This window comes from Dryobates pubescens, chromosome 5 (assembly GCF_014839835.1).
Source record: "Dryobates pubescens isolate bDryPub1 chromosome 5, bDryPub1.pri, whole genome shotgun sequence".
NCBI classification, from domain to species: domain Eukaryota; kingdom Metazoa; phylum Chordata; class Aves; order Piciformes; family Picidae; genus Dryobates; species Dryobates pubescens.
Window position 1 is genome coordinate 25,658,205 of NC_071616.1, and position 20,408 is coordinate 25,678,612.

Sequence of the window (20,408 nt, forward strand, 5' to 3'; positions counted from 1 at the left end):
TGAGGGCAATTTGGAGTCATTTGAGCAAGGGCTTGCAGAGACAGGCTTTTCCTCAAAAAAAGGTTTCTGTGATTGACAGACCGTGTGCAGAACTAAACAGCAGCTCTGACCAGTTCCCATGTGCCCTGCTGACTCAACGGTGACTTCAGCTGCTCCGTGAAACTCAGGACTCCTTTAGGGAACTAATCCTGGGCACTGTCAACAAGACTGTGCCCAATGCTGGGCATTTCCCAGGAGCCTATTCCCCTGGCTCAGTTTCTTTCCCACAAGGTACAAAATGTTTGGAGGATCTCTCCAGTCTTTTAGATGAGTTTTAAAGAAGGTTTGAGATCTAAGGGAATCCTGAATGCTATAAATTTTACTGCAGTAAAATTGCTCTATGGTGAGGGAGCCGATCACAGACAGTAAGGAAAGAAATGACAGGGGCAGAGAAGCAACTGAATACGTAAATGAGTGACTGGGCACACACTGGGCTGCTGGGAGAGGAAACCAAGGATTTAGTTTGGAGTCTGAAGGACAAAATATGGGAAGGGTGCCCCACCTGTCTGTAAAATAGGTCTGTAGCAAGAGAGGGCTCCAGGCAGCAAGAAGCAAATGTTACATGTAATTATGGCTTCTAAATGCCAATGGCTTAGCACAGACTATGCTGGAAATGCTGCAGATGTTGTGAGGCATGGAGAAGAGGAGAGAAAACACATTGTTTGGGTTTTGCATTCTTTAAGTTACTGTAAGCATCATGGAATAAGACTGTTCAGAAACGTGCTGCACAGCCTGTGCAAGCACTCCTGCTCTTGGACCATGAGACAAACTCATATCTTCCAAGTATTTTGACAGATAAGCAAAATCTTCTTGCCAGGGCTCAGGGGGAGAGGAGGAGGAGTACTTGGGAACTATGTAGCATCTTCTGTAGTGCCTTAACTAGACCCTCAACTAAAATCACACTTGACTACCTGAAAGAGCTCTCTACTTCAGCACTCCACCTAGTGTGTAACAGTTACTTGGGAAGTCAAATGTCATGTCTCTGAATGTATGTGTGTGTGTGTGTGTGTGTGTGTGTGTGTCCCTCCCTGCCCTTCCTTCTTCACCTCTCAGATTTATATGCTGCTGCTGATGTCATATGGTATGGAATATCCCTTTGGTCAGCTGGGGTCAGCTGTTCCAGCCATGTCCCCTCCCAACTCCTTGTGCACACCCAACTCCTTGTGCACACCCAGCCTACTTGCTAAAGGGGCGGCGCAAGGAGCAGAGAAGACCTTGACTCTGTGTAAGCATTGCTCACCAACAAGGAAAACATTCCTGAATTATCAACGCTGTTTCCGGCACAAGTCCAAAACACAGCCTCATACTAACTACTATAAAGAAAATTAACTCCACCACAGCCAAAACCAGCACAGTTTTCCCCTATTTCCAGAGGCTGCAAGCTTTGAACCTAGTTTTAAGAAATAATTTTATGGTTAGCAAAAGGGGCTTGTGCTACCCAGTGTACAGGCACACTTGAGAACAAGCACAGGGAAGTTGCTCCAAGGTCTCTGTCTTTCTTGCTTTCTCAGCACTGAAGTGACTGTTTTGTGGATTTGGGAGACCTCAGATTTTTCCCAAACAGAAAAGCACTTTTTTTCCCCAGCAAAATGTCTGAGAAGATGAATGAGAAGGGACTGTGTCTGGGCTACTGTGGCATCATGACTTTGAAAGCTGTGTTTGAACCTGGCAGCGACTCCTCAGCAGGGAGGTATTTAACAAAGGCTCAACCCTCACCAGCTTGTGAAGCAGGTAAAGGCTGCATGCAGGAAATTTTAACACTTTATGGACTGTTTTCTGAATATTTTGGATCATGGGGCTATCTTAAAATTCATTCATCAAAATAGTTGTCAAATGTTGGAACAGGATGCACAGGGAAGTGGTAGAGTCACCATCCCTGGAGGTACTTAAATTACTAGATGTGGTGGTTAGTGACATGGTTTAATGGTAGGTTTGGCAGTGTTAGCTTCACAGTTGGACAGGAAATCTTAAAGGTCTTTTCTAACCTAAACAATCCTATGAATCTAAATGGAGTAAATGCTGACATTCAGAAATGCTTCTTTCTTGAGGACTTATACTGACTGTCAGATATTTTTACCTTCTATCTGGGACATTTGACTCAGCCATGTCTGTTGCAGCTGCAGAGCATCTTGACTTGGCTGTGGCATAGACCTTCAAGCAAACTTGAAGCAGTTTGCAGTGGCAGCTAACTCCAGCAACGGCAGCAAGACTGCACAGACTCAATGACAGTGTGGTACTCATTAACAGTCACTCCTCATTTGGGCTTCACCTCACTCTTTTCCAAAGCTGAAAGGTTTATATATTTTGGTGTTTGGTTGGGCTTTTTATTTGTTTGTTGTTTTGTTTGTTTGCTTGCTTGCTTCTAAGAGAACTGAGTGCAAGACTGCTTGTGCATTACTGTGCAAAGCTGGGTCTGCAATAGCACCAGCACCAGGCCTCACCTTCACCTGGCTGAGAGATACTCCTGGGGAGCTTGGTGCATGCAAGTTTCAGTGGAGTCAGGAGCTGTTGTTTGACCCACAGACTGCTCTCTTGAGATGCTGGTGACATGCCATTATATACTGGATTGTAAGTGACCATAAAGGTCATCTAGTTCCAAACCCCCTGCAGGGACAGGGACACCTCCTGTTATACCAGCTTGGCCAAGGCAGGAGCCTCCACAACTTTACTGGACAACCTATTCCAGTGCCTCATCGCCCTCATCATAAAGAATTTCTTCCTAATGTTTATTCTAAATTTAGCTTCTTCCATGTTGAAAGTTCTTCCTGGAGCTTTCTCTTCTCCACATTGAACCACCCCAACTGTCTTCATAGGAGAGGTGCTCCAGCCCTTCGTGGTCTTTCTCTGGACCCACTCTAAGAGTTCCATATCCTTCTTGTGTTGGGGTTTCCAGAGCTGGACACAATACTCCAGGTGGGGCCTCATGAGAGTGGATCGTTCTAACCTGCAGCAGGCAGCTGGGTTGATATGCTGAAAAAATATTGCTGCTTCCCTCCTTATTCCAGGGCACTAAATGAAGTCTGTATAGCAATTCCACAAGTTGTGTATTGCCTTTTACTTAGCATCTCACCTTGCAAATGGTAGTATTCAGTGGGACCACTCACATCACAACATCAGTGTTTGAGTCAAGACCTTTCCTCTAAGGTCTAGACGGCATAGCTCTAGCCCTAAGGGGCCCACAGAATTATCTGCAAAAGGCTAGATGTTTTTTACTAATTCTGATGAAAGACTAATTTAAAGCATAGTCCTATTCTGCGTATGTGAAAGTAGGGCGTTTTTATTTGACAGGAGTACTACTCATGCATGTGCTGAGTCCTTTCTAATTGGTTTTGGGTTTTTCTGTTACAAAAGTATATTTGTGTTGTATTTTAATCCCAGAAGCTGTTTAGAGACAGCCCAGCATGGGAAAATGAAGGTCTTGCTCACTAGCAGCCTCTCTAGCTGAGCTGAATGGATGCCTCATGACTGTGCAGAATATGTGTTGAATTTCAGGAAATAAAAACTTCTGTAGGTTTCTGGGATATCTTGAACATGAAAACACCAATTTAATCAAATTGACTCCAATTTGTCTCAAAGACATGTTTGAAATGTGCAATTTTAACTTTCAAAGGAAGTATTTAGCTAAAGAGTCAGGAACATGCTTCAAATTAAAGGTCTTGTTTCCTTCTCTACTGAAATGAGTCAAATGAAAGTTTGGGAGACATTTTAAGGAAATTCAGATATATTTGCATGCCACCTGCTGCAGAACAAGCTATATCAATTCTGTTTCTTCCTTTCTTAGCCCTCTTATAGTAAATAACAGAGAAACTATGTACATAGGAGACTCCCAGCATCTGAATAGCTACTCCTTCTTCAGCAAAATAATCTTCGTTTATTACAGCTGAACACCTTCTGTTATTGCAAGAGTGCTGTTATCCACAAAAACTTACTCACATCATTCAAACTCAGTCTGTAGATGAAGAAAGAAAATAAGCAAAGAGGCACTTTAAGACGCTTTGCATGACTTCAGAGTTTTTTTCTGAAGTCAGAAGGATTGTGTTAAAAACCAGAACCATCATGACTCATAAATTCCTAATCAAAATGCCAGGTGGGTGAAAAGTTGCTCAGTCATACAGAGACTGAACTGTATGTACTTACAAGAGAAAAATAATACACACAAGAGGAAGCACTTAAATAATTGATGTGTTTTCCTTTTATCTGCATGTAGGAATGGCAGGAAATCTATACAACTGCACTAATGGATAGCAGCAGTATGTCAATAATTGCTAATGAGAAAGAAGTAGTGCATTTGTCCTGAAGTGACTAATCTTTCTTTCTTCTTTATCTCCCCACATTACAATGGGAAATTAATGGTGCAAATTCTAGAATTCTGTTCATTGATAGATCATTTTGATAGCACTGCTTTCAAGCGCCCTTCTTGGTATGAATTCAGTCCAAAGGGACTGTACACTTGCTTACATTTAATCTGCCATCTAGGATCCTTTATTAATGTCTTCTCTGCTACATTCAATCCACAAAACAAAACTTTGTTTGCATCACATGTTCAGTTTTCCATTCCGCACCAGTGAAAGGGTGCAGCCACGCTGGAATTTAACATAAAACAGGGGTTTAGAAACATCCAGTGCTTTCACCCCGAAAAATTGCACAACCTTTTCCTGCCCAGATGTAGGATGCACTTATAGAATAAAGCTTCCTGTTGAAAAATTGTTGGTATATTGACCCATCCATAGCCAGCTATTTAATCCAAAGATTGTATTCAGCAGTTCCCTCCGAGTTCCTTGTCTGAGGGAACAATTACGCAGCTGTTCTTGCTGCATTCTTGTGTAGGCTGAAAGCAGTCTTAAAATCCTGGCATTAATGTTCTGTAACTACAAACTGCCATTCTCCAGGTTTTTCATGAGGCATACTATTTGCAAAGAGGTTGGTGAAGCAATACGTAGACTTGGCAGTAACGTTGTGCTTTGGCTAAACTTATTTATAGTTGCATGCATGTGTATACCCGGACACACGCATACGCCTGCACGGTTCGTGTTATAAGCAGGGCTCTGGACCTCAGCCACAATGCAGTGCTAATGATATCTGTCAGCTATATTGTCTGGCTGCACTGAAAACCAAGCATTTTAAAAGTACATCACCAGCCTTACTATATTTGTTTGTTTCAGGAAAGTGAGGGTTCTGCATTAGCAGACACTAATTATTTTACAAAGTTTGATGCTGATTTTTTTGCAACACTTTTTATGGAGTTTTTACTGCTAAGGTTTTAAAGTATGAAGTAGCTAGTAAAGGAGCAAGAACCACAAAGATGATTACTTGACTTCAAAATACCTTGACATGAAAAGCAAGCTGTCAGCAACAGGTTCACTAAAATTGCTTAATACCTGTGCAGGAGTGCCAGCATTTCTATTTCCAGTGCTGATTTTGTGTTTATTCGTGTACACATACATGCATGCACACATCTGTCCATACAAGAAGCAAAAATTATGTAGGGTCCATGCTGCAAGTGACCACTTGACTGTCACCGGTTATTTGTGCCTCGTGTAGGGCAGGGTGAACCTGGCTGCCAGGGAGCTGGCTGCAGGGAGGGCCAGCTCTGTCTGGGTGATGTGGGAGGATTATTGGGGGAATAGAGAGAAAACAAACCTTTCATCTGCATATTCTGGCACATTTCTGAATCATGTCCACATCTAAACATTAGTTTATTTTTCATTTCTGTATAAACAGACAGCTTCCCTCAAGTCATGTACCTAAACACTTTTCTGGAGGAAACCTCCTAGGTCTTTCCAGCAGCAAAGGTAATTGAGATATCAGTAATGTCTGCACTCAACATGCCATGCACACTCAATATCAGTTTCATTATTAATATCAGATGCCAGCTAAATACTGTCACTGTCACCCTGAAATATCCCATCCCCAACTCAGAGTGCTTAAGAAGCAAACTGAAGCCAGGCCCTTAAAATGAAACCCTGAAGAAGGGAAGCCTTGCTGGTTAAGAGATCAGAGCTTTGAGAAGGTAAGCAGGAAGTGCTCATCTCTCCTCTCTTTAGACAACAGCAGCAACAGCACAAGGAATTGTGCATGGTGCAGTTCACTCTGCACCATATACATAATTTATATTTTTCCACTCCAGTTCTGACTGCACATTTTTGGACTTGGGGTTGTTCTTGTAAAATGGAAGCAGAGAGAAGGGGGGAAAGAAACCACTGCAGCAGCCTTCTCCTTCTCCAGCCCCACTTTTCTAGGCCAGATCCTCATCTCTGATGCACAGCCTTCACAGGTCAGTGAAACACAAGTTCTACCCAGTATGCATAGGTATGTAAACATACATGAAAAGCTAAATGCTTGCCACAACAAAAGATTAAAAAAAAAGGGGAGGGGGGGAAGATGTTTTCTATGGTCCATCTATTAGTAAAATGCCTTGGCAGAGAATTAACCTAACATTTTGTGCTGACAGCCTGGTGACTGTTTACAATTCCTATAGAAGTTAAAATAAAACATCTGAGAAACACGGTTCTTGCTGGCATGCTCTCCTGCTCAGTGAAGTTTGACATATGCAGCCTGACTTGCTGGTAAAGGGCTCCTTCCCAGATATAGGCAAAACATGTAAGGCACTTATTTTGAAAATAAGGTACATTTCTACTTCCTTTCAGCAAGCAAAACCATCATGTTACATTTATCTGCCCTTCCTGTGTCCATTATTGTCTGGGAAGGTTTATCAAGACATGAACAGGACATGTATACAGCATGCTTGGTCCTGTAGGACCCATCCCCAAAAATTCTCCTTGGTGAGCTCAAGAATACACATCTTGATACCATCATCTCTCTGGACACAGACACTTCAGACCGTCTGCCTGACTACCAAACCCTTCCTCCTATCCAGCTCCTGTGCCTTTAGGGAAATTCCAAGTGTTACCACCCGGGCCGGCCCTCCACCACAGACTCGTAAAGAACTGCACCAGGATCTGCAGTGGTTACAGGGAGTTTCTCCTCTCCCTGCTGTGGCTGCAGCTCCCTTTGAAAGCAAGCAGCTTTGCGTGTGACTTTGCAATCTGAGAATGTGAACTAGTCGGCAGGACACTGAGGTAAATATAAATCTGGCGCTTACCCACAGGCAGTCCCTCGCAGTCTGACATCGTGTGAGAAGTCCTCCTCACCGGGGGCTTAGGAAAACCACAGCAGGAACGCAAGCACGGGTCCTTCTGCTTGCAAAGGTAGGGCAATGAAAAAGATCTAATTTACAGCCACCCTTCTCTTACACTGTGCATCTACCCACCCAGAGAGCTGTAGCAACAGTCCCGTCCCTGCCTTCTCATTATGGGATGTAAAGATAAGAATGTGCTTTTGTGCCAAAAGAGTGTGCTATTGGTGGATAAATTTGTTGTCATCCCTCCCCTTCGCAGAGTTTCCTCTTTAATGTCACAGAGGCACGTTACCCTGTCGGAAAGGCCATCGAATATTTATGAAACGGCTTTTAAGAGCTAAGCTGCAAATCTGCACTGCAGAACCAGCTAATTGCTGTGTGGTGGGGCTGGTGGTGAGAGCCACACTACCAGGGCACTCCTGCTTCCCAGGGGGGCTGCAAGGGGAGCTGGTAGGCTCGGAGATATGGTCTGACATCTTGCTCTATACCTTCTCCGTCTGCAGGTTAAATAAGGGTCCAAGCAGAAAAGGGGGTGGGAGCCAAGATGCATCTGTTTAAGGGGGAAGGGAAAAAAATAAAAATCTTCTATTTATACTGTAATAGATGAGAAACAGTTTTTGCAAAGCTCTTACTAAAGGCTGTTTCATGGTATATAATATTATTTTAAGCACAGATTTACTGATAACTTCATGACTTTTACTTGTTTAAAATCTACTGCTTTAATGATCCCTTAGCAAAGCATTTTATGACTGCTCCTACAACTTATTTTTTTAATCTTTGGAAATATTTCTGTGGAATTTGCTTGGTATGAGATTTCCAAAGTGGGCCAGTAAGTAGAGAGAACCCCTGAACACTGGTGTGCTTATTAGGCACCTTAATGAAGTGCAAGTGACAGCTCTGGTAATGTTAGAGCCATGGTAGGCTTGGCAGAGAGACCCTTAGCACCTGGGTGGGTAATTTGCTGATGCTTTTTCTCCCAGGAACAGGCAAGGACAGTCTGGGCTTTACCTGACACTAATCTTTAGTGTCTGAGCCCTTCACAAACAGCTGGGTTTCAGACCCGAAGTCGGTGTGAGGGCTGGGAAGAGTGAGAAGCAAAGGAGACTTGGGGGGGGGAGTATGCTAGGAGCTCAGGACCTCTGAAAAAATTTGTCTGATTTTACTGAAGGATCTAAATGCTTCAGTCTAAGAGCCCAAAGGCTGACACAGCCGGCAGGCTCTACCTGCTTTCTCCCTGAAGAGAAGCCTTTTAATAACCTGTTGGTTACTCAGCAGCACAGCTAACCATGGATTCAATTCAGGATGTCAGGCCAGTGACTAAGGAACTAAAATAGCTGCAAATGTAGATACTTACATGTTCCCAAAACTATCCCTGGGGGGTTTCTGCATGGGGCTCGACAAGCAGGACCAAGGGTGTCTGATGGCCACTGGGGTTTGCCAGAATGAAGATCTGTTGGCATCATTCTAACAGGGGCAGCCCTTCTCCATGGCTGCCTCTAGGTCTGCTCACACAACAGCACAGGGATATTCACTGGTGTAAGGCTCACCTGGATGGCAGCTCTAGGGGAGAAACAGAGCTTCAGTCTGTGCTTCTTTCCAAAGAGCAGGATGTTTAGCCTCTCCATTTTGCTGCAATCCACAGACACAAGGAGTGGTCTGTAGCTATCCTGGAAGGCAGGGAGATATGGAGATGTCTGGTCTTAAACTCAGTATGCATCGAGGAAAGGAAGAATGCCTAAACCAGACTGGAAGAATTTTCTTCCAGTGCAATTTCACTGCAGAAATAGTTCTCCAATGGTGAACCAAAGCCTTCTTAGCTTGACCCTGTGTAAGTGCAGGCTCCCAGCTCTGCAAGCATTTACATGCCAATTTAACTTCAGTCTCTACTGAAGTTCCTGGAACTACTCACAGTTATAAAGTTAAACACATGTGTAAGTATTTGCAGGATCAAGGGTTCACCATTCTTGCTTGTATTCACGGAGCAAACAGCTGCAGCTGATTTTGAAGTTACCTCGCACAGCTGTGTGCTGGTGCTCCTCTGCTGAAGGTTAGAGCCCTCCAGCAGAGCTGGCCGAGTGCCTGCAGTGAAGGCATGCCAAATCACAGACTCGTGTCTTAGCTCTAGCTTGTCTTCAAGAGCAATTTAGGAAACCTATTCCTCAGTCACCCCCATTACATCGTTCTTGGCCAAGACTGCTACAGGAGGTCAATGTCTTCTGGAAGAGGGGCAAAGAAGCCAGCAGAGAAGGCTGAGGAGGGGGGGCAAATACATCTTAAACTATTACAGCAAAGTTGGCAAGAGCTCACTTGCCAGAGCCATTATTAGGATTTTGCCTTGGGAGAGCTCTTCAGTGAAACACTGAAGTACAAAGTTATCCACAGGGTCAAAAGTTGAACAAATTAGACCTAATTCTTGCAATGACACTCATAAATACCTTCTTTTGATGAGGACTATACCAAGTAAAATTTTAGCTTTGATTTGATCCCTCAATACCTTAGTTATACTGTTGGGGTTTGAGAAGTTACAGGACTGCAAGTTTTTTAGAGTAAAACAGAGCATTTCTTTTAACTTCCCCCGTTTCTCAGCCTGAAAAGAAAGAGCTATGCTAGCTCCTGGAGAAAGGCCAAGCATGGAAAACATAGATCTGAAAGCTTGGGGAATTTATGAAAAAGCCTGGTGTCTGACATGGCAAAAAATTAAAAAGCTGGAAAGTGAACAAAACAATAAAAAGTGAGATGTAAAGCATGTATTAGTTTCAGAGATATTAAACTAATGTGGAAAGTGTACAAAATATCTGTCAATAATTGCTCTCACTTGGGCTTCCCAAGGAACCTGAAGGATCCTATCCCTTAACACACAATGAGAACTGGTCTTGAATCTGCCTGCTTCATACTACTCTCTGACAGATAGTCATCTGCATAAAATCCATGACAAATACCATATGTGGGATGATAAATACAATGTATAGAAGGAAGTCCCTGGTGTATGTCCTAAAGAAGGCTTGCCTGGATTCATTTGGTCTCCTGTGGAAGACAGTTGCATCACCCTGATACATATTGAAATGCTAAAGCAATTGCTTGAGTGACCATACCCTGCTCAGGAGTTTTCCATGAAGAAATACAAATTTCTCATTTGCTGTTTATGCCACAAATCCTGCAGATAATCCACAGTTTGGACTGTGCAAAGGGTTTTTAAGTTACTGAGAACCTGGAGCTGAGCTGATATGCCTGGGGAAAGAGGACATAGGTGGGCAAATCTGGGTGCAGGGCACCTACAATGGTACAAGTACAGTCACCTTAGCGTCCAGATGCTGTCACCTACATGAGTAAGAAATAAAGCAGGATTTAGTGTCTAGCCTAGATGTTTACATATCCCATCATACTCCTGATCTAAGGGCCTAAATGCCTTGGAAATTTCAGATTTTAAATCCCATGGTGGGGGTCATAACTTTCCCCACACCCTGAGGGGGCTCAGCCACCTAACTATTCAAAGGCCAGATCCACCTGAACACTACTAGGTGGACCAGAGCCTTTGCTATTGCTGACTCACCTCTCACTCAGCCACAGATACAGCCAGCATCATCCAGACCCCACAGGAGAGGCAAGGACCTATACTTCTCACTGTGGGATCTAAGGCCCAGCCAGATGCTGGCTGCCTGCTAACATTACTGGTAGAAGGACTTTGCTAAGCTCGGCACTGCTGTAGGAGCACAGATGTTTTCCTTCTCTCTGATTTTCTCTTTCTCTACCCTGCAAAGGGAAATCACAAGAAGCAAAAATTATTTCTTCACCTAACCAAGTCAGATCTGATTATTAAATCTGCATTTTCCCTGAGAGTGAAGCAAGTGCCTTACCGCCTGCTTCGTCAGGCATTTCTGTCTCACGTCAGCATGATTTCCATGCGGTTTAAATAAAGAATGGATGAAATGTGCTTCTCCCTTCTAATTTATGCAAATTCCCTTGGGATTTTTCCTCCATGGGAGGAGATTTCTGCCTGTTGGGTATGAGAGGATTCACAGCCTGGGCAGGGAGAGGGGAGAAAGAGGGCTAAAAGAGAAACTGCAGGCTGATATAAGCAGGTTGGTGTCAGGACACGGGTGACCTTCTCTCAGAGCAGTGAGGAGCCCAAAATGCAGTTCTGTAGGCAGGGACAGTCCCCAGGCACTGGGATGGTCTGACTGGTGTTCAGACAGCTAAACATTCCTGCCAGCACAGACAGAAAAGCTGAATAAATTCAGCACATGTTTTCAGTCTTTTCTTCCTAGTGCTGTTTTCTTTGGGAGTTATGGTTAGGTAGCAAAGAGTTAGCTAGCAAAGAGTTTTCTTCACCCTGAAACGTCCTGTGGCTGGTAAGGAGAGTGTGAGTCATTCTGTCCTCTAGAGCAAGAAGTAAAATTAACCACAGCTTTTGAACTGCACCCAGACAAAGTGCAGAGAAGCAAGAGGGGACAATGCTGGCCAGCCACCACCTGCCCCCCTGCCGGGCCTTAATGCAGTCCTGGCTGTAACTTCAGGAAGGGTCCATGGGATGCATCCCTCAGGGGTCTGTACTGGGACCAGTGCTGTTTAACATCTTTGTCAGCAATGAGATTGTCAGCAATGAGATTGAGTGGCACCCTCAGCAAGTCTGCAGATGACACCAAGCTGTGTGGTCCACTTGACACAGTGTGGGGAAGGGAGGCCATCCAGAAGGACCTGCACAGGCTTGAGACGTGGGTCCAAGCCAACCTCATGAAGTTCATCAAGGCCAAGTGCAAGGTCCTACATGTGAGTACACAAGCACAAATACAGGCTGGTCTAGCAGTCTTGAGGAGAAGGACTTGGGGATGTCAGTGGATGATAAACTCAACACAAGCCAGCAATGTGCATTTGCAGCCCAGAAGGCCAGCTGTGTCCTGGGTTGTATCAATAGAAGCATGACCAGCACAAGGACAATGATTCTCCCCCTCTACTCAGCACTTGTGAGACCCCACCTGGAGTACTGCATCCAGTTCTGGTGCTCCCAGCACAAGAAGGACATGGAGCTGCTGGAATGAATCCAGAGGAGGGCCATGAAGATGATCAGAAGGCTGGAGAACTGTCCCTATGGGGACAGGCTGTGAGTGTTGGGGCTGTTTAGCCTGGAGAAGAGAAGGCTGCTGGGAGACCCTTTAGCAGCCTTCCAGTACCTGAAGGGGGTCTGCAAGAAAGCTGGGTAGGGACTTTTTGCAAGGGCTTCTAGTAATAGGATGAGAGAGAATGGATTGAAGCTCAAGGAGGGCAGATTTAGACTAGGTATCACAGAATTGTCAGGGTTGTAAGGGACCTCAAAATCATCCAGTTCCAACATCCCTGCCATGGGTAGAGACACCTCACAGTAGATTAGGTTGCTCAGAGCCCCATCCAGCCTGTATCAGGAAGAAATTATTTACAGTGAAGGTGGTGAGACATGGGAACATATTGCCCAGGGATGCTGTGGAAGCCCCCTCCCTGGATGTGTTCAAGCGCAGGTGGGATGGGGCCTTGAGCAGCCTGGTCTAGCGGAAGGTGCTCCTGCCTATGGCAGGGACGTTGGAACTAGATGATCCTCAAGGTTCCTTCCAAACTGAACTATTCTATTAATTGCATGAATCTATCTGTGCCATGTCCACATGTGGCAGAGAAATTACTCCAGAGCTGCTGGTCAGATAGGCCCCTGAACCTCTGCATGGCAAGCAGCAGAAGCCTGCCCTGAGGAAAGCAGCCAGGCTTGGATCAGAAATTAACCACCCAGTAAGTGTCAATAATTAGGATTTTTTTTTATTGTTATTTTCTGACACAGTCTGTTCACATTTCAACTTGATGGACAGGGACTGTAATAACACAGTCACATGAAAAGATGATTCATTGACAAGATTTCATGCAGGTGCATCCAGTGATGGGAAAGCAAGTGTGGGGGGGGAAGCAAGATGGAGCTAAAAGCTAAAACAGTCCTCTATGAAATAACAAAAGGAATAGCAGTAATAGCAGTCTCTCAAAATGAGTAGGTATGTCACCATTTTACATTAGTCTGTGTTTTTAAAAAATTTTGTGACAAAATCTTCTGTAGTCACAACTGAATCTGAGCTTTGTATTCAAGAAAGGAAACACCTCCATCATCTCCTCTGATGTCACCCCAGAGAGAAGATTAACTGTCAGATGATGCCAATCCGATAGCAAGGAAAATAATTTTGCATATTCAAAGAGAAAATGGAGGAGGAAAATCCAGCTATCTTGAAAACACGTGAACCTTGCCGGTACTAACTACTGGCTCACAGAGAAAACGTTGGAAGAGGATTTATCTTGAAGAAGAAATGAGCTGATAGTTTGAATCTCGGTGGCATTTTAGTCTCGTCTAATTTATAAGTGGTTGCATTCTCTGTGGAGGTGTTATGAAGGGCCAATGAAATCGCGTGAGGAAATAAAAGAACTACATCCAAAAGACAAAAGTGGCTTTTGAGCTGTGCAATTGTTGCTGGCAATGTCTCCTGCTGCACCAGTTACCAAAATGAGCCTGTCCTAGCACTTAAACGAAATTTTACACAAGGATGGAGAGAAGGTAAGTACAACTGTGTGAGGCTAGCTTTCAGTATCTGCTGATAAACACTAATGGCTCTTTGCTGGCAGGGTCTGCAGGCGTCACCCAGCACAGGATGACAGCGGCTGAAGTTATTTTCCCATTGACACATGGCAGATTTCTGTACACAGCTGCAATTAGTGTTAATGGCGATTCCCTCCACAAATGTTCCAGGTGCTCCTGAATAGTCTCTCAGTGAACCTAAAGAGCTAAGAAAAATTATATGTTTCAATCTGAACTTGTTGCTTTTGATTTTGTTGGTATTATTACTGTTTATTTCAGTGGAATCAAGACTGAGTCTTGCAGATCTGCGTGCAGCTGCATGTGCTTTGCACAGACCTGGTGGAAAAGAGAGTGTCAAGCCCTGACTGTAAATACTACTGTATTGAGTGGTGAGTTTGAGGAGAAGGTGAGAATCGTGCAAACCTGATTTGCCAGCTGCAAAAATAATACTCAGGCAAACAGATGGTCTCTGCAATGAGGGAAGTCTTTAAAAGATTCACAAATTGATGAGCTCTGCCAGGTTTTTAGTAATTCCTACCAAAATTCCTATAAATCAGCCTAACTGGTAGGGACATGGAGATGAGAGGAATCAATAACTTTCCTAGACAGCTTGTATATCCAAGGTTAGCTGAAAAAGAGCTTCAGAGCTCAAAAGTCCCAAGAGGAATTACAGAGGTGCAGTATTGTCTTTTCTTGGAAGGCAAAAGCCACAGCATTTATCATGTACTATCAGCACTCTGGGGACTCAGTGCTCTGGGGACTAATTGCAGCCATCCATGATCAAGGGTATTGGTTTGGTGATAAAGGAAGGTGAGGTGTCAGACACTCTGAATTATTGGCTCATTCTGGGAACACCGAAACGTGCTTTGAGGAAATGAAAACCTCCTCTTTCCACCACAGGTCAAAGACAGACCACATCTTCACCTACCTTCAGTCTTTATTAAAACCAGGGCCAGACAGCATGTTGCCAATGCAGAATGTTTAGAACAGCCAAACTTAGTGCTACTTTCAGATAAATTACATCTCATTTCCATTCTCATCTCCAAGACTTTCTCCTTGCTCAGTGTTATGTCAAGCACAGAAAGATCCTTTCACCAAGCTGAAAACACATCATTAAAATTGTCACTGGCAAGGGTTAGCCACAACAAGTACCAAAAAATCAGGGTTTCATCCCAAATTTAGAGCAGGAGCAAACTGTGTTTTGGGAATGGAGTATCATCAGAAAAAGACCAGCAGAGAGATTTGATAAAATCCTCCAGCTGATCATCTCTCCAGCAGATCTTCTGTACCAAAACAACTGCTGTCTCTACAAAACTGAGTGATTTAATGTATAAGGAGACAAAATTAATTAGGGAATTGCTAATGGAATCAGAGTTGAACAGGAGGGAAAATTATTCATTAGGATATCTCAGGTTTATAATGTGATTCACTTTACAACTCAATTTCATTTGCTTCTTTGCAAACGTTTGTCACTGGTATTTGACAGAGGAATAATCTGGGAGGAGTTTTCACTCAGTCATTTGGAGCCACCTCTGTCTTACAATAAACACAGGCACAATTAACGGAAGCAGTGACCTTGTTGGCAGTTTCTGCAAAGAGGGCAAGAATCCTTGAGAATAGAGAATAAAGCAGATTATTACATGTAAGTGACCTCTGGAAGTTACATTGGAGGTGACGTATGTTGCTTCTGACTGCTTTAATAGCACAGAAGTCATCTTTCCAAGCAGTTTTCATTGAAAACAGGATTGAATTTGGTTTAGGTTCACTGATGTTTGTGTTCTTCACTATAGGCACTGCCAGCTGCCTCAAAAAGAAATTCAAGACTGCCTTGTTGTGGTTAGACTCTCAGCTCTGGGGGAAGGAAGCCTGGGCTGACATGGTGGGGACTGCAGCACCTTGTTGCTGAGCCAGGCAGTACAGGGTGACGGGCACTCAAACCCTTGTGGGGAAATCAAAGTCCCCCCTGCCAGGATGGAGCAGAGAAAATCTAGAAGAGGGTAAAATGACTTTCCTAGGGTCACTACATGAGACCATGGCATGGTGGCAGGGGAGTCTGGTCCCTGCTCCACCATGGGCAAAAGGTAAACAGGAGAATTCACAAAATCAAGTTTCAAATTAGAGTGTTGCTTGCAAACAGGAAAATCTTACTAAATATTATTATTGTTATACAAGAGAGAGAGGTAGAAAAGTCTGTTTCCATTCAATGTTCATGAAAAATGCGAGAACCTTTATTTTTCTTTCTTATTTCGTCTCAATGAATGGAAAAATATTTTCACCTAGGAGGCTGATGGGGTGCCTGGCACTGATCTGCAGAACTGCTGGGAAAGGGACTATAGTATGTGACACCTTTTCACTTAACCAAAACTGCTGCTAAAGTGATGCAGATGGGCCAGGAGACCATTTTGTACACTTACCAGCCTGGCTACACCTAGCTGCATTGCCCCAGAGTGGGGGTAGCTTCGTGCCTTGCTTGGTGTCCACCTAGCTGGCGCTGCTCTCTTGTTAGCTGCAATTACTTCTGTGACTGAAATATCTTACAACCATTCTTGAGATACTCGATAGTACAGCAACAAGTGTTTTTTCCAATATACAAGCAAATGTTCCAGCTGCCATGGGAGCTGGAAGCATTCAGGAAGCACTTTGTGCTTTAAAATTGTAAGGACAAGCTTCCCTGCAATTTCCTAGTTTGATGCATGAAGCAGCTTCTTCCTTCTGACTCTCCAGTTCTCACCCAGGGCTAATCTGCGTACTGGAGTGGAGCAGGGGAGCAGCATTTCCTCATGTAGTCAAAGCCAAGAGCTCCCATCTCAGGGCAGAGCCAGTGTTACTGCTGCCTCTCAACATCCCCTGGGGCTACCTCTTGCAGTTCTCAGCGTTGCCTTGTTCACACTGTGCCTTTTCTCCCCTTTACACAACCAAAGCACAAATCCAAGACAGTTTCCCTGCTATATCCATTTCTCACCCATCACTTAATCCACAGAAATGACATGACTTAGTAGTAGCAAGTAAATGTTTTCTTCTGAAACACTGGTACACAGCTAACCAAGAAGGCCTCTAAAACCATCACAATTATGTTATACAGTACAGAGTCAGATGTGCTGAGCTGCCATACCTGAACCACCACTGCAACAGCTAATGTGGGCTAATCAGGGATCCTGGCATTTTTAAGTACAGTATCAATGCGTAGCTAGTTACAACTTATCACAAAGTTATCCTTGAAAGTTATAAAACCTTATTAATGATAAGGTGTTTATGTTGCGTGGAATAAACCCAAAGCTGCAGAGGTGAAAATTAAACCACCATTGATATTTTTTTCCTTTTGATTTAGAAAGCAACAGAAGCCTAAGAGAAATCTGTCTCACAGCAGAGCCCACATCTAAGGAAATTGCACATATGGTCAAATGTCAAGCTGTTTCTTTTGCAAAGGGCAATGTGGCAATCGTATTTCCATTTGGAGAAAAGTTTTTTCCTTCAAGCCAAGTTTTTCAGGGCGGGAAGAGAGGAAGAGAAAGTACAGTACTTTCAGCACACATACACTCAGAAACTTGGCTGCTCATTTTTAAAAGGTTATGGCTCCTTTTCCTGCTCCTCCTCATGAGCACAGCCTGGTCAGTCATATATTGCCCCCTGGTCCTATGTTCTTAAGGTCCCCCTTTTTCCTCTATGAGGCTCCTCAAATTACAGTAAGCCCTTGGAAAGGCTTAATTTGAATGGGAGTCTCGGTGACTCCTATCCACTCATCAACAGGCAGAGTTTGGCTTGGTGCTCTTGCCAGTTTAAAGATCCTTTTCATTGTTGTTTCCTCAAGAAAAAAGATTTGCATAGTCCCTTCAATAATAAATCCTCAATCCACCAATTAGTTCCAAGCCACGACAAGGTCTGAAAGCAATTGAAGTTCCTGCAGTTTCCAGAGAACATCTGGAATTCTGTTAAGGGGGAGAGATTGTATTAGTTTAAGGCTGTGTGACTTAAGAGAGAGGCTGGCACTTTGAACTGGTCAGTGCTTGGCCAAGCAGCCCATGAAGCACACACAATGCCTTAAAGCTCACCCCAGTGTGCCACCTCCACCCCTTCCAGTGGCACAGGCAGAATTATGGGGACAAAGGAAGAAGGTGAGGATCTGAAAGGGGAGGCTGGCGTGTCAGACAGTAGTAGAGAGGAGACTGCTGGAGAGGTGATGGGAGAGTGTTGTGATGTGGTGATGATGCTACAGATAACCCAGAGGGAAAATAGGTATCACTGAAAAAAATTGGGAGGACAGAAACGTCACAGCAGGCCAGCATCTGTTAGTGCTGCAGGGATGCAGGGTTTTTTCCCATCCTGGTAGGCAATCTGCCCAGAGCCAACTGCCAGCGGACTCCTTGCACCCATCAGGGCTCTGATGACCTCAAAGCCACCCCCAAGGGGCTCAGCCCTTTCAGGAAAAAGCTGAAAATGTGTGTCTGTTTCTAAAATTCACTTTCATCAGCATCATCCTCATCACCTTCACCTTCCTCCCTGACCTTTCTGCCTTCACTGCCCACTTCTGCACCACACTCAGAGGCAAGAGCCGTAGCTTTGCCATCTGCAAATCCTCCTTCTTGGCCTTTTCACTGCTTTGCCAGGTCACCACCAACCTCATCGGAAAGCCCCCAGCTATCCCCACTCTCAATTTCCCCCACTCATTGCTATTTATTGCTCAGCAGTATTCAGGGGAGGAATGCAGCCTGTCCTGGGAAAAGGGCTGCTGATGCCAGGACTCATCAGGCTAAGTTTAGTTCCTGACTCTGCCAGGGATCATCTCTGTGACACTAATCAAAGATTAAATTTCTCCCTGCCTCAGTTTCCTCTCTGTAGATATCAAAGTTTTCCCCCATTTTTTACAGAGTTCCATTTAGATAGCAATTCCTTAACAAGTAAAATGACTCTGGGATTGCTCATGCAGTTCTAGATATTGGTTCTGAGAGCCAATGTGGCCACAGAGAGTTTGTCAGTCTTAAGTTGTATGAAAAGCTGGACATGAGCCAACAATGAATACTTGCAGCCCAAAATGCCTATAGTGTCCTGGGTTGCATCAAAAGTGTGGCTAGCAGATAGAGAAGTCATTCTGCCACTCTACTCTGCTCCACTGAGACTTCACCTGGAGTATTGCGTCCAGGTTTGGGGCCCTCAACACAAGAAGCACATGGGTATGATGGAGAGGGTCCAGAGGAGGGCCACAAAAATGATCAGGGCTGGAGCACCTCTCCTATGAAGACAGGCTTAGGCAGTTGGTGCTGTTCAGCTTGGAGAAGAGAAGGCTCTGCAGAGACCTTATTGCAGCCATCCAGTACATGAAGAGGACCTACAAGAAAGCTGAAGAGAGACTGTTTACAACGGCACATAGCCCTATGACGAGGGGAAATGGTTTTAAACTAGAGAAGGGTAGATGTAGATTGGACATTAAGAAGACATTCTGTACTATGAGAGTGGTGGAAGACTGTAACAGGTTGTCCAGGGAGCTGGTGGAGGCCCCATCCCTATAGTTTGGGATGTCCCTGTTTACTGGAGTGGGTGTTGGACTAGATGACCTCTAGAGATCCTTTCCAGCCTTTGAAAAAGTAGCCAGATCTACTGTCTGTGTTTTGGCAATGAAATGAGTGAGCAACAAGAAAAGAAAGCCCTCTCTGTGTGAGCTGAAGACTTGGCTTGATGCTGTCTCTTTAAAAAAATAGCTCAAACAATACATTAAGAATCAAACGTCTATCACATACATATTTCATCTGCACCTTAGAACTGTAATTAGTGGCACAGGAGGCTTCATTTGACAAGATGTCCTCAGGGCAGACTTTTTACTTCTATCTATGTTGACAGTGCTCTCTGCTACTGTTTCCCTTGGCAAAACTCCTCCTCAGCCTCATCCTGCTCCTTAATGGAGAGGTGAGCAGATGTGGAGCTGGTCCACATTTCTCTCCATTGATGAACGTCCCTCAGATACAATAGGACTAAAGAGAATAACTTTTCGAAGACAGAAGAGGATGCGGTGGGACGCAGAGCGAAAGGCAAAAAGAAAGCTTTACCCTATAAAGCCTGCCTGCTCTGAGTAAGATAACCAATGCTAATTCAAAGCAAGTGTGATCGAAATGAAACACCACGGGCCAAAGAAGTCCCTATTCAGCCCCAGTAACCCAAAGATAGATGATTACCAAATCACTGAATTTACACCAGAGTGAATTTGACCCACAGCATTACATGGTGTCTAACAGCATGGCCAGGAAACTTGAAAGAGACACACATCCAAGCATGGGTGTTTTGGTTGTGGCTGGTGCTCTAATGCACCAAGTCAGTTGTTAGCTCTTGAGCCTTTGTCAGCCCCGATAAATATTTCTGGTGACCATTTACCTCCATCCTTTTCATAATCATAGTGGTCCTTCATAAAGATGAAGAGATTATGGAGGCTCTGCAAAAAACACAAGGAAAAATAAAAATAATTAAACACAGCATGAGCTGTGGGTTTTTAACCAATTCAAATGGAAAATAGAAAAAGAAAAAAAGAAGTGGTAACCTTTATGCAAGATCTGCTTGATGGAGCACACGCTCATACAATGTGTACTGAATCCATCACAAAGCAAATCAGCTTGCAGCAGGACAGAAATGCACAGACATCATCTCCAGGAAGAACTGAGGTGGTATGAC

General features: G+C 44.2%; 1 protein-coding gene across 1 annotated transcript in view; it reads right to left on the reverse strand.

Annotated features, from left to right (window-relative positions):
• The window catches only part of EML1 (EMAP like 1), a 124,346-nt gene extending 117,024 nt beyond the window's left edge, over nt 1-7,322 (reverse strand). Inside the window, exon 1 of the mRNA XM_054161857.1 lies at nt 7,142-7,322. Within this exon, the coding sequence (XP_054017832.1) occupies nt 7,142-7,169 (28 nt within the window). The 5' untranslated portion in view covers nt 7,170-7,322. The remainder of the gene's footprint in view (nt 1-7,141) is intronic.
• Between the last annotated feature and the right edge of the window lie 13,086 nt (nt 7,323-20,408).